The 15,657-nt window shown below is 35.6% G+C and overlaps 1 protein-coding gene across 6 annotated transcripts in view; it reads right to left on the minus strand.

Annotated features, from left to right (window-relative positions):
- Positions 1–15,657, minus strand: part of LOC101894655 (hillarin) — a 113,619-nt gene that overhangs the window by 24,633 nt on the left and 73,329 nt on the right. For 2 of the 6 annotated variants that reach the window (XM_059125332.1, XM_059125330.1), the window contains 3 exons: positions 13,454–14,689; positions 4,676–4,817; positions 4,298–4,491 (listed from right to left, as the gene is read on the minus strand). In XM_059125332.1, the coding sequence (XP_058981315.1) occupies positions 4,298–4,491; positions 4,676–4,817; positions 13,454–13,648 (531 nt within the window). In that variant the 5' untranslated portion in view covers positions 13,649–14,689. The remainder of the gene's footprint in view (positions 1–4,297; positions 4,492–4,675; positions 4,818–13,453; positions 14,690–15,657) is intronic. The other 4 variants (XM_059125335.1, XM_059125326.1, XM_020036565.2 and 1 more) reach the window with 4 other exon arrangements.

Genomic DNA, 15,657 nt, shown 5'->3' on the forward strand with positions numbered 1-15,657 from the left:
TATATAATTTGGTTGAAAAAACCAAAACCCTAGTTGAAAAATAAAAAACCGTTCGCAAAGCGCTCATTTTATCTGTGTTCCACTGTTCAACTCAAAAGTAACATAACTTATGTTGCATCAAATAATTAATGGAAAACTTTTTTCTCAGAAATAGATTGCCTGCCTTCCATCCACACAGAGTGCGTGAGAGACCCGTTATTTATACACATCTCTCGCAGAGGGGCAAAATAGTTGGATGAAGGTTTCCCATCCATCATTATTTGAGGTCTGGATTTTCACAGGTATTTATCTGAAGATTGCGTTAATTTATAACAAGTCTGGTTTCGGTGCTGCTTGTTTCTTGTTAGGACAATTTTTAAGTTTTTGTGGATGGATGGTAATTATCATAGATTTTGTCTTGTATTTTAATTTAAAAAGCAAAAAAAAAAAATATTTTAAAAACATGAAACTAAATTAATAATATAAAAAGAATAAAATTATCACTCCACTTAAAGTTTGTCGCTTAAGTCTTTTGTTTGACAGAAAACAAAAACCCAGGTGTTTCATCTGACAAGAGATACAAATAATATTTATGTCATAGCATTTGTATATTTAATGTTGGCTATATTTTTATTCAAATTCGAAAACATGCCTACTCCTAAATTCACTGGAAATAAATGTGCCCATATTTTGTCGCGCACACACACACACCAACATATCTAAGATTTGAATTTCCTTTGGGTTAGTTATAACAAATATTTTTACGCATGTGCTACGGTCTTTAAGTTATGTATTGCATTTAAAAAAAGTTGTGCAAATTTATTACAATCAACTGCCGTTACGGATTTGGAATTTTCAGTATTTGTGTCCATAAAATCGGTCTTGAAGAAATAATTTGAAAAATTATATATAAAAAGGAATTATATAGGAAATTAGATTTTTTTTGCTATAAAATATCCCCAGTAACTGGGGATTGTATTTGTCTCCAATAACTGAGAATCGATTTATTTCTATGGGAAAAAATATTTAATTACTGGGGATAGATTTTTTCTATGGGAAAAATCCCCAAAATAGGAGATCATTTTTTTTATAGAAAAAACCAGTAAGGAAAGCTCAAAAGTCGGGCGGGGCCGACTATATGATACCCTACACCACTATGCATATTTAGTAGAGCTCTCGTAAAAAGGTTTATACAGGGCATTTCAGAGCTCTATGAGATAGTTGGTACAAAATCAAAATCTATCTAATTCTATCGTGCATTTTACGAACTATAGCTATCTCTGAACCGGGTTTCTCCAAATTTTACGTATTAGCTTCTAGACTGGTGATTTGGGCTGATATTGACCATTTAGTGCACATTTAACCCGAAATCGGATGAAGATATATATGAGAGCTATATCCAAATCTGAACCGATTTCGATAAAATTTAAAACAGCTATTCCTGTGCTCCATCTAATACCTGGTACCAAATATCACGGTTGTGGAGTGAATATTACGAATGTATGGGACTAAAACTCTAAATCGGATGAAACATATATATGGTTGCTATATCTATATCTGAACCGATTTTCACTAAATTTGATATATTTGCTTCTAGGCTGAATTTGGTCCGATGTACTAAAATTCAGTCCATTTGGACTTATATCGGCCATTTGGTGCACAATTAACCCGAAATCGGATGAAGATATATATGGGAGCTATATCCAAATCTGAACCGATTTCGATAAAATTACAAATAGCTATTTCTGGGCAGTATCTTATATCTGGTACCAAATATCATTCTTGTGGAGTGCATATTACGAATGTGAGAGGCTTAAACACCAAATCGGATGAAAGATATATATGGGAGCTATAGCTATATCTTTTTCCGATTTTTTCCAAATTTGATACACTTGCTTCTAGGCCGAATTCGGTTGGGTGTACCAAAATTCAGGTAATTTGGACTGATAGTGGACATTTGGTGCACATTTAACCCAAAATCGGATGAAGATATATATGGGAGCTATAGCTGTTTTGTTGTATTAGCTTTAAGGCTAATCTCGGTCACATGTGCCAAAATTCGGGCCATTTGGGCTGATATTGGCCATTTGGTGGTCAATTAACCCGAAATCGGATGAAGATATATATGGGAGCTATATCCAAATCTGAACCGATTTCGATAAAATTTAAAACAGCTATTTCTGTGCTCCATCTAATACCTGGTACCAAATATCACGGTTGTGGAGTGCATAGTAGGAATGTGAGGGACTTAAAGATCAAATCGGATGAAAGATATATATGGGAGCTATAGCTATATCTGAATCGATTTTCTCCAAATTTGATATACTTGCTTCTAGGCCGAACTCGGTTGGGTGTGCCAAAATTCAGGTAATTTGGACTGATAGTGGATATTTGGTGCACATTTAACCCGAAATCGGATGAAGATATATATGGGAGCTATATCTAAATTTGATCCGATTCTCACCAATTTCAATAGGGTTCGTCCTTGGACCAAAAAAATATTGTTTGGAAAATTTAATCTCAATCGAATAATAAATGCGACCTGCATTTTGTTCACAAGAATATATGGACAGACGGACGGACGGACGGACAGACGGACTGACATGCATAAATCGACTCAGAAAGTGATTCTATGAAGGTTCTCAAAAGTAACTATGGGTCTATCTCGTTTCCTTCTCCATGTTACAAACAAATGCACAAAGACATAATACCCTTACCACTATGTGGTGTAGGGTATAAAAACTCCAGTAACAGGAGTTCGAGATTTTTCGCATAGAAAAAAATCCCCCATAACTGGGTTTCGAGATGTTTCTTATAGAAAAAAATCTCTTATAACTTGGGATCGATTTTATTATGGAAATTGAAATCCCCAATAACTGAGGATCAAGATGTTTTTCTATCGAATTTGGGGATTTTTTTTTCCCAAATGTAAGAAGATCGACCACCTGTTATTAGGATTATTTTTCTCGATCCTCAGTTATTATTCCAAGTTATGGGAAATTTTTCCATAGAAAAAAATTTCGATTCCAAGTTATGGGGAATTTTTCCATAGAAATAAATCTCTACAAACTGTTATTTAGGTTTTTTCCACAAAAAAAAATTTTCGACCCCTGTTATTGGTTTTTTTGTTCAATAGAAAAAAAAATCGCCCATATCTAGGGATAGAGAAAAATAATCAAAATAACAGGTGATCGATTTTTTCCCTATAGGAAAAAAATCTCCCATAACAGGGCATCGATTTTTTTCCTATAGGAAAAAATGGCCAATAACGCCCAATAACTAGAGATCGGAAAAATCCCCAATAACTGAAGATCGATTTTTTCCCTATAGGGAAAGAATTCCCAAAACTGAGGATCGATTTTTTCCCTATAGGGAAAGAATTCCCAATAACTGAGGATCGATTTTTTCCCTATAGGAAAAAATCACCAATAACTGAGGATTGATTCTTCCCCTATAGGAAAAAAAATCCCCAATAACTGAGGATCGATTTTTCCCTTTAGGAAAATATTCTCAATAACTGCGGACCGGTTTTCTTCCTTTAGGAAAAATTCCCCAATAACTGGGGATCGATGTGATTTTTATAGAACTATTTACTGGTGGATTTTTTTTTTTTCAAAAATAAAATGTTTCTGAAAATTAGAGTTTTCTTCCAGATCTTAATGTTTCTCATTGTGTGGTGTGTAGGGTACTGTGTTATCCAGACACATTTGAAACTTATGTGCGTTGGCTTGGAAATTTTGTAAACTGGATTCCATTAAATGCCCATTTATCTTCGTGTTTTGTAAACTTTTGACGACAATTTGTTGGCGCAAATAAATGTTGCGATCGAATTGATACAACATGTGGTAATTTACACATGCTGCGGTATTTTGTGGAAATATTTACATGAAATTAAATATTTCAAAATTTAATTTGTTGAGAATAAAAAAATATATTCCAAGGCATGTTATTGTTGTTTGCAGATTTTCCACCAGGAACCACGAACATACCCGTTTTTTTTTTCTTTTCCACAAGTGAAAATGTTCTTCTTTTTGCTTGTCAACTTTCGAAATAAAGAATATTTTCTCTTTTCTGCAATTCATTCATTCATTCATTGATTTCATTTCACCCATAAAAAGTAAAACCTGGCAAAGAAAAGACTTAAGAACCAAACTTGTTTTTGTGCGTTTTTAAACCACATCGTCATCGGCCGCATTGAAGATGACAGCGGACATGAGACCACATTAATTCTTTTCACCCCCCGTCACAGCTTGAGCCTGCGGCTGGAAAGGGGAAAAAGCCGTTCACCTGAAAAACTGGAAAAATCAATTTCACTTACCAAATAGAAATCAATGGGTTTTTCTCTCGCCTTGTTGTAGGCTTTTTGGATTTCAGTCTGTTTGAGTGCGTGTGCAATGTGCAGAGCGCTGGCATCGAAGCGGCCGTATTTGTAATCGGATTCATTTTGTGATGGTGAGCTAACCTCACGACTGCCATAGCCATTTGGGGTGGATTGACGTGAACCGAAACCTCCTTTAATTGCATTAAACAAATGGAAGAAGAGAGGAGAGAAGTGAAAAAACAACATTGAGTCAGTGTTCATTACAACTGGAGACAATAGTTAACGGTTAATGAAATGGCTTTGTTTTCTTTTCTGCTTCTCAACAAATTAACAATTAATTAGTAGCTTCATAGTTCATTCCCCCTGGGGACTTACCATCCACCTCGGTACGTGTTCCCCGAATTTGTTCGTTTACAAATTTATTGGTGCGTGGTGCATTCAAGGCTTGGCGTATGCCCACCGATGTGTTATCCAAATGACCTGGACCACTCTTTGGTACATGAGAACTGCAATAGACCTGCAATGAGGAAAGAGAAAGAGACAAACAACAAAATCAGTAAACATAACGTAATGAATCGTAAAAGAAACCAGCAAGTCATAATAAAAAATTATTAAAAGAAAAAGTCAAACAAAAGTCATTTTTAGTTATTTTTTATGGCTCGCGAAGTAATGTTTAAATTTTTAAAATCTATTTTTGTAATTATTTTCCTGTCTTGCCATAAAAAATGCCTTCCTGCTGCAATGTGGGCTCTCTATTTGTGGTTAATATCAAATCACTTAAATATGTTTGTTGGTGGGCAAAACCAATAGTTTCGGAATGCAGTGTACCTAGATATAATAGATATGCTTGGTTTTATGGGAATATATGGAACGAAGTTGGAATTTGCAGAAAATATATAGTTTTCTTATAAAAAAAACCTCAGTAAACTGAGATCTTCGATTTCTTCTATAGCTTTTAGTCTACATTTCTTTTCACAGAAAAATGTACTTTAGTGAAATTATTTCTTGGCAATTTTTATAGCATCCACTATAGTATGGAGGGTATATTAAGTTTGGCATTCCGTTTGTAACACCTCGAAATATACATTTTAGACCCCAGAAAGTGTATATATTCTTGATCCGCATATACATCTATGTCCATTTATCGGTGTCCGTTCCTCTGTCCGCCTTTCCGTCTCTGGAATTCACTCTAGCTTCCGAACGAAATGAAGTAGGTTGATAAAATTTTACTCAAATGTATATTATATCTGCATGACTTTTGGTATTGAAAATGGGCCGTGGTGGTCCACGTTTTTTATAGACCCCATACAATGGTACCTTTTTATTTTCGGTATTTTGGTGATGCAAGCGACATTATACATCGGAAATGTTTCAAATTTGGAGTTCGTAAAGGATACTACAGCCTATGACAGAAAATTGTCTGTGCAGGTCCACGTCTTCGATTAGCCCCTACAAATGATGATTTTAGCGACATTATTCACCGTAATTGTTTCAAATTTGGTACTTGAATACTACAACCTAAGACAGAAAATTGTCTGTGCAGGTCCACGTGATCGCATAGCCCCCATATAACGGTACCTCCCTATATTCGGTATTTTGATGATTTTTGCTCCATTATTCAGCGAATTTTTTTTTCAAGTTTCGCATTTGAATATTATAATGGCTTATGATAAAAGTTGCCTATGCAGGTCCCCGTCGTAGTATAGACCTAAAAAATCGCCAAGACCTTAGTGCACTAAGGCACTTTTTTCTATAGAAAAAAATCGTCAAGGCTTCAGATCACTTAGTCACTTTTTTTCTAAGACCAACCCCTAAGTACATTGATTTCTATAGAAACAAGTGAAAAAGCAGTGACTTCAAATCAAATTATCAAATATCTGGAGGTACAGTTATATGGGATTTATATGAAACCGTGGGACCCTACAGCCAATTATCTGGCAGAGAACAAATACCGAACTCCAAATACCAAGTTTTTTTTTTAAATGTAGCTAAAATCATCAAAATATTGTATATAGTAAGAGGGCTGTAGTGCTTCATGAAAGCGTAGATCTATATAGGGAATTTTCTGTCATAGGAGGTAGTACCTGTTGCGAAACCCAAATATCGAATTTTTAAAACAATTTCGGTGAAAACTGTGCCACAAATCATCAAAACACCGTTATATGAGGCCTATACCAAAATGTCCACCTATATAGCTTATGTTCAATACCCAAAGTCCTGAAGACCTTAAACATTTCAGGGTAAAATTATCATCAACCTACTTCAGTTTGTTCGGAAGCTACGGACGAACATCGCTAAATCGATAACTTGTGCAGGAAACTTCAAAATATCTTAAATCGGAAGGTTTCGTTATATGGGGCTATACCTGGGGCTGGACCTGAATCGAACATTTTTTGCAAGGTGACAAGGGACCTTTCAAGAATCACAAATGTCAAGTTTCAGCTGATTTGGTTGGAAATTGTGGCAGAAACCTTTTAAATACCGAAAAATCTGGATGTTCCATTATATATACCAAAACGTTCACCAATATAACCCATATTCAATACCAACCAGCCTGCCTGCAATATGAACCTTTCTGCCAAATTTTAAAGCTCAAGATTAAATAATGTGGACTCTATCTGATTTTTATTTAATAATTGGCAGGCAGTAATGAATTTATTCCAATAAAAATTAATGCTAAAATTTAATTTTGTTCAATATTCAGTCAGCCTATATGATACTATTAGGCCTTGTGGCGTATAAGTACTGTCAACACTCATACGCTTCGGATTTTCCATACATAAAACTCTAACTCTAAAATCTCTTCAATTTTCTTTCGTATTTTCGTATTCTTATAACCCATAAAATACGTTAAACTCTCTCGCTATGTTCTAAAATCATCCAATCAATCAAAATTCCATGCATCTCATGCCCGCACATAATGACACTAAGTACCCCTAATAGCGTAGCGATAATTATCTTCATTGCAAGTCATTGGCATGACAATTTAGGTGTCTCTCCTATTAATTGACTGTGTTAGTTTTTTTTTTGCTGGTCTTTTTATTTTTAACAATCTAGAAATAATAAACTGCATAATATGTAGGTGAATTGTTGTTGATTGATTAGCGAGCGACAGTAACAGCAACAAAGCAGCAGCAAGTGCTTAGCAGCGAGGCAAGTCTAAAAACGTGAATCTATGCCGTTGTCCAGCCGTAGCTAAATAAGGCTGAGCCGTTGACTTTTGATTAGACCGACCGGCTATAAAAAAGTGGCAACTAACACCACAACAATCATACGTATACATACATACTCACATTCCATAGAATGTATTTGTAACTGAAAACTGGCGAGAATGTAATTACATTGTATTTGGGTCTGACTCTGGCAATAACGCCTAGGTTTTTCATTGAGAAAAGGCAAATGCTAAGAGGTAAAACTACTTGCATCGAGTGGAGCGTATTTCATCAAGCAAACAAGCTGCCCATAAAACTTTTACGTAATAACTACCGCTACAGTGCTGTTGTATTCCGAAAAATGGACTGCGGGCGTTGCAACGCTTGGACAGCTATGCACTGATGAAAGATAAAGACTCTGATAAATAGTTTTCGCATTTTTTCCTTACTATTTTGGAATTTTACGAAAATAAGTTTTTTTTTTGTTTAGTGGAAATGCATTCCATTGCACCGTACAAAAGCTGGATGTGATAAAAATAAAGTCAGAACATATCAGTCAGTTTTGCCGAAAGCTGCCTGAGTTGTCACGTGCAAAGTTTGGTCTAAACCGAGAATCCCATTCGGTTTATATGTAATTTCTGATTTTGCAAAAATATTCCAGAAGCCAGTAAACATATATTTTTATACCCTCCACCATACTATGGAGGGTATATTAACTTTGTCATTCCGTTTATAACTCCTATTCTTGATCAGCGTAAAATTCTAAGTAGATTTAGCGTCTGTCTGTCTGTCTGTCTATTGCAATGACGCTATCTTTCGAACGAATTGAGATAGAAGGCTAAAATTTTGCACACATATTTATCTTTCCAGTAGGCAGGTTAAGTTCATAAGTGGGCCTTGTAGGTCCACGTCTTCGGTAGGTCCGATATACGGTATTTTGATGATTTTAGCTACGTTATTAACCGGAATTGTTTCAAATTTGGTATTTGAAGTTCGTAATGAATACTACAGCCTATGACAGAAAATTGTCTGTGCAGGTCCACGTCTCCGATATGTCTTTTGTAAAATCTATCTGTGGGGTTTTTACTTGTTCATAAATGGGCCATGTAGGTCCACGTTTTCATATAGCCCCCATATAACGGTACCTCCCGATTTTCGATATTGATATGATTTTAGCGTCATTATTCACCAGAATTGTTTCAAATTACGTATTTAGAGTTCGAAACGGGAACTTCAGTCTGTGACAGAAAACTGTCTATGTAGGACCAGGTCCACGTAGTGGCCCCATATATCAGTACCTCCCTATATTTGGTATTTTGACGATTTTAGGTACAATACTCACCGAAATTGTTTGAGATGTCGTATTTGAAAATCGTAATGGATGCTACAGCCTGTGACAGAAAATTGTCTATGTTGGTCCAGGTCTTCGCACAGCTCAGATATAACGCTACCTCCCTATACACGATATTTTGATGATTTTAGCTACATTATTGACCAATTAATTCAAGTTTCGAATTTGAATATGGCAATGGTTTATGACAAACAATGCAAATGTAGGTCCACGTCGTATGCATTGTAATATAACTACTATCTTCGGTATTTTTTTTAAATTGTAACAGATTTTTTTATGGATTTTATTTTTTGAGCATTTCCAAATTCGTTCCAAATGATGGAGGGTATTCAAAGTTCGGCCCGGCCGAACTTATTGCTTTTTAACTTGTTCATATTCATACAATATTAGCAAAAGTCAGTTTTATACCCTCAGCCATACATATGGCTAGAGTGGATATATATTATTTGATACGGCCTAAACGTGCCTCAGTGAAATAACGGATTACGGACCCAGGTCTTTTTGTATCAAATCCGTTTCAGGACATTTGGAGTCGATTCAGCGAAGTTCGTCCGTCTGTCTGTCTGGCTGGATGGCTGGTGCGCACGATAACTTTCGAAGGGAGTATCCGATTTGGTCCAAACTTCGTACATTGCGATATTATTATCACATTTAGATCGAGTTCGGAGATGGGCAATAACGGCCCACTCCTTCTGGTACTTCCCCAACCAAAGGTCGAACTTTGAAAAAAAAATTACTGCACAGAAAGAGAAAGCATAATCCGCTTTTACTCCAAATTTGCGAAAATGTAGGCAAATGGCTAATATTAGTGGGCATCATCGGCCAAAATTTTGCATAATGATAACTCTTTTACAATATTATTCATGAGTTCAGTTGTCTTCAAATAACACACATCACAATAATTTTATGAACCCAAGGTCTGGTGTGAAGATGGAATATATCGGTCCACTCCTGCTGGTACCTCCCACACCTAGGGTCAACATTTTGAATATCCATGAAGGTCATAAAACGCGAAATTAACATCCGATTCCATTTAGATTTGGCACATTTCAATATTTCTATCAACACAAGATCTTTTATGAAGATGGTAGAGATCAGACCTTTTCTTCTGGCACTTCCCCCACTAAGGGTCAAAATTAAAAAAAAAATAACGAAACGCTCATAAAACAAGAACAAATATTCCAAATTTCTGAACATTTCACACATTTCCCAAAAATATTTTTGCTACACAAGATCTACTGTCAAGATATATGGGATATATCGGTCCACTACTTATGGTACCTCCACCACAAAGGTCAAAGTTTTGAATAACTAAAACGATTATAAAATTAGAAATAATCATCCGGTTCTCTTCATATTTCACACATCCCATTATTTCTACTAACACTGCTGTGAAAATGGCATATATTGGTCCAGACCCACTGGTACCTCCTCCACAAAGGGTAAAGATTATGAATATCATTGAAGCTCATAAAACGCGAAAATAATATCCGATTGCATTCAGACTTGGCACATTTCAATATTTTTGTCAACACAAAATCTGTTATAAAGATGGTAGAAATCGGACCATTCCCAAAATGGGACCTCATTCAAAAAAGGACCTCTGCTCAGATCTTCTAATGACATATCCATGTTAAAATAAGGCGTTAGATTGCTGTTTTGTGAGTAGTTAGTGGCGCCCAATTGTACTTAATACATCTTATTAAACCGAAAGTCGACTTTGACCTCAAAATCGATTTCGAAAAGTTGAAAAATTGAATTTGACTTCAAGACAAAGTCGACTTTTGTATGCTTAATCGTTAATATCTGTGGTGATGTGGCTGAAGGTTGATATTTCCCACCATCAGTGGCGTCAGATCTTGTAACCGTGGCACTTCCAATTAAAGTCCCTTATTGGTGATTGTTAATGCGTGTTTTTACCCTACACCACATAGCAGTAAGGGTATTATGTCATGAGATAGACCCATAGTTACTTTTGAGGATCTTCATAGAATCACTTCACTGAGTTCATTTATAATCCAAATTACCTGAATTTTGGCACATCTGACCAAATTCATCCTAGAAACAAGTGAAAATCGGATCAGATATAACCATAGCACCCCTATATATGTTTCATCCGATTTGGGGTTTAAGTCCCTCACGTGCGTAGTATTCACTCCACAATAAAGATGTTCGAAACGGGACATCAGATCCAGCTCGAAAATACCTCTGCCAAATTTTATTGAGATCGGTTCAGATGTTTACATAGCTTCGATATACACCTTCATCCGATTTTGCGGTTATTGTTCACTATATATTTGGTGGATCAGCCCAAATTGGAAAGATTTTTTCATATTCAACCGAATCTTTCCATTTGGTGAAACTCCGGTATATCTATTGCTTCACTAAATATTTTTATACCCTCCACCTTGGACAGGAGGGTATATTAACTTTGTCATTCCGTTTGTAACATCCTTAAATATTCGTCGTTTGTAAAATCCATAAAATTCTAAGTCGATTTAACGATGTTCGTCTGTCTGTCCGTCTGTCTGTTGAAATCACGATACAGCCCACATTATTTGACGTAGAGCGCCAAAATTTAGCAGAGCAAATTGTATTGTGTCTAGGATGGTTATCGGTCCACATTCTGGTGTAGTCCCCATATAACGGTACCTCCCGATATTCGGTATTTCGATGATTTATGCCACATTTTTTCACTGATTTGTTTGAAAATTGGTATTTGTAGGTCATAACGGGTCTCTGTGCGTGTGGCGAAACATTGCATGTATGGGTCCACGATTTGGTATAGCCCCCATATAACGGTACCTCCCAATATTCGGTATTTTGGTGATTGTGTCAAAATTTTTTTCAGGAATTTCTCTGAAAATTGGTTGTTGTAGATCATAATGGGTCCCAGTTCGTGTGGCGAGTCATTGCAATTATAGGTCCACGATTTGGTAAATCCCCCATATAACGGTACCTCCTGATATTCCGTATTTTGATGGTTTTTGCCACATTTTTTCACTGATTTGTCTAAAATTGGTATTTGTTGGTCATAATGGGTCCTAGTTCGTGTGGCGAAACATTGTATTACAGGTCCACGTTTTGGTATAGCCCCTCCCGATTTCGGTATTTTGATGATTTTTGCCACTACTAAATACACATTGTGGTGTAGGGTATTCTGGCCCGTCCGACTTTTGACCTTTCCTTACTGGTTTAATTGCATAACATGTACCCTCGAATATTGGAACTCGACTTTTTCAAAAGTTTTTATTTCTAAATGATGGAGGCAGGAATATACGAAGTAGGGTTTCCCAAGGACCGAAGTAATTTTTCGTTTTTAGGTTCCCGAAAAGCTTTCCTAACGCATTCCTGGTACGTTTCTTGTGAAGAGTATTTAAAGTGCGGCTCGGCTTTAAATGATGATCTTGAATTGGACTAATTATAGTACCCCTTTTTATACCCTACACCACATAGTGGTAAGGGTATTATGTCTTTGTGCATTTGTTTGTAACAGGCAAAAGGAAACGAGATAGACCCATAGTTCCTTTTGATGATCTGCATAGAATCACATTCTGAGTCGATTTATGCATGTCCGTCCGTCCGTCCCTATTGAAATTGGAGATAATCGGTCAAAATTTAGATATAGCTGCCATATATATCTTCGCCCGATTTGCCTTTTATTGTGCACCAAACGTGTAATATCAGTCCGAAAAGTATTGAATTTTGCACGTACGATCAGATTGGACCTGAAAATAAGTATGCCAAATTTGATAGAAATCGGCTCAGATATAGCTATAGTTCCCATATATATCATATGCACTCTGTAACAACAATATTTGGGGAAATATATCAAATGCAGCTCAGAAATACCTTTGCTAAATTTTATCGAGATCGGTTCAGATTTGGATATAGCTCCCATATATAACTTCGTCCGATTTACCTTTTATTGTGCACCAAACGTCTAATATTTGCCCAAATGGGATGAAATTTAGCATTTACGACCGAATTGAGTCTAGAAGCTAGTACGTCAAATTTGGTGAATATCGGTTCAGATATAGCTATAGCTCCCATATATACTGTTCATTCGATTTGTTATATTTGTTACCCACAGCCGTAATATACACTCCGTAACAACGATATTCAGGGAAATATATCAAATACAGCTCAGAAATATCTTTGCCAAATTTTATCGAGATCGGTTCGGATTTGGATATAGCTCCCATATATATTTTTATCAGATTTAAAATTAATTGTGCACCAAATGGGCAATACAAGTCCGAATTTAAAAGATACACATTCTTCGGCATGTTTAGCCCTTTGAACTTTAAATTATAATTATAATCGTGGCGTGTATGATTGAATTCTCTCATAAACACCTTTAATTGTTATGCGGAGCCCTACTAAATTAGCAAAGTGGTGTAGGGTATCATAAAGTCGGCCCCGCCCGACTTTAAGACTTTTTGGCTTATCCAGTCAGATAAAGGCTGGAGCCAATTCAGATTAATCGACATAGAGTTCCAAAAAGGATATTTATACATGTTAGCTGCGGGAATAAGGCTGGTATTATAAAATTTTTTTTTTACTAAAGGCACATATTTTTCTTCCAGAATATGCTCCGTGAAAAATTAATAAAAAAAAAAATAAAAATTAATTTAGTTTTCGACTCACCTCCTTGTCATCCTGTTTGTGTTGATTGTTGAAATAGGTTTTCAGTGTCAGTTTGGTGCCGCAATGAACGCATTTGAAACAGCCCGAATGGAAGAAAGTGAAATCCTTTAGAGGACCTACACGATCCACTTGATAAACGGTTTCGTTGCAACGCAGGCACGTTGATTCGTAAAAATTTGGACGATACATATTCATTTGTGGCGAAGAGAAAGAGGGACGGCTCGAATATTCACAATAACAAAAAAGCACTTAATTTTCTTAATACAAACTAAACGAAATTGGTTGCACTTCTTTTTTTTTCTCAACTCGGTTTTATGGATTCAAATATTTCACTGGTTTGCTTCTCTTTTTTTCTCTAAGGCACTGAACGTTGGGGAAAACAATCAAATACATTTGAAAATAATGATAATTTCGATGATGTCGATGTGAATGGAGATGGGTTGTTTTGTTGTTGGAGTTGTTGCGATTGCGAATGCTGCTGTTGATGCTGCTGCCTATGTTGCATGCAAGCAAAGATAATGAACATATTTCTATGAAAAGTAATTATGATGTTAATTTGCTGTTTCTTCTGCAATTAAAATTAAAAACAAAAAAAAAAAACAAAACTGATAATATTTTCTTCTGGATAATTCTATAAAAATTTGATTTTCTTTCTTTTATAACACCCAATAATTTTGTATTCTTGGCATTAATTATTATTTTTTTTCTATTCTTTTTTGGTTCGAAATGCAATCACGTTTGTTATTAAAGGTTTTCACTTGGCTTCTAATTGCCTGCTTCCTCGTCGTAGGTAGGCTTTTTCGCTTGTTTACGTTCCGTATTGAACTGAAATTTCGCTCAACAGAAAAGTTTCTATTTGGCCCATAGACCAGAGCAGATTTTGCCGTTTTTGTAGCGTTTCACTTGGTGGGTTTATTCACTTTGTTTTCAAAATAATATGTTGTTGTAAATGTGCGTGTTTGGGATTTTCATTTGGCTCCTCATGAAGAGAAAAAACAACAACAACAACAAACAGCTCCAACAGATTTGTTTTTTACGCAGGGCTAATTTGTTATTTGATTTTTACTGCATGATTTTGTTTTTTTTTTTTGAGTTTTAAGTTTTCTATAGGGGGGCTCTCGCTCACACTCGTCTCACGTTCGTTCACGTTCAACATGCCAATTGCAATGCGAGTGCGTGAGTGAGTTTATTGCCAGCTGCTTGTTTTGAATCCAACAAAATTTCGTGCTCCAAAATCTGTAATGAAATAAAAATAACAACTTCATTAGTATTGGCATGGAAAAAAGCTAAGTTGTGGGTTTTAAGCCATATTTGCATGTCTCAAAACTCGAGCCATTTAAATGTTTAAATGCTAATTTAATATGAATTTATTTATTTTTTTTTCGAATTCAACAATCCGATTAATTGCTCAAACGATTTATGTATTTTAAATGAAGACATAATTTGATTTCATTTGAAGGGGAAATTTTTCTACTTTTTTTAATAAAGTTTTTAAGTAATTTCTGGAATTAAATTGAAAAATCATTCAATTAAACTCTAATGCGAATTGCAATTAGCTCATCATAAAAATATAACAGTTTTTTAAGTATCATAAAAAATCGATATTCTATATCCTAAAAATCAAGGTAAAAAAGCAGTAAATTCGGCCGGGCCGAACTTTGAATACCCTCCACCATTTAGGACGAATTAGGAAATTTTCAAAAAATAATTTCCATTAAAAATTCTGTTAAAATTTTAAAAATACCTAACATCGGAAGCTGCTGATATATGGGGGATTTACGATATTGTGGACCTTTATAAACAAATCTATTTCTGGGGGTAAAGTACTCACAAAGAACTCATTGTGTAGAATTTCAGACAATTCCAGTGCATCATTTGGCTAAAATCCTAAAAATACCGAATATCGAGGTGTCCCGTTATATGGGGCTATACGATATCATGGACCGATATAGCCCACCATCGAACTTGACCTGCCTGCGGAAAATTGTAGCTTCCTATCTTAATTCGTTTTAACTGTGATTACAGGACGGACAGGGCTAAATCCTCTTAGAAGTAAGATTGGTAGGAGAATTGTAGGAGCCGTTATATGGGTATCATACTAAAACGGGAGCCTATATATATGGTAAATGTGACTTGGATGACTAGGACCAATATAGACAATGTTTTGACGCCGGTTGTAGAACCCCTTTGAAGTACAAATACTA

The sequence above is a fragment of the Musca domestica genome, unplaced genomic scaffold (assembly GCF_030504385.1).
Source record: "Musca domestica strain aabys unplaced genomic scaffold, Musca_domestica.polishedcontigs.V.1.1 10, whole genome shotgun sequence".
Lineage (NCBI taxonomy): Eukaryota > Metazoa > Arthropoda > Insecta > Diptera > Muscidae > Musca > Musca domestica.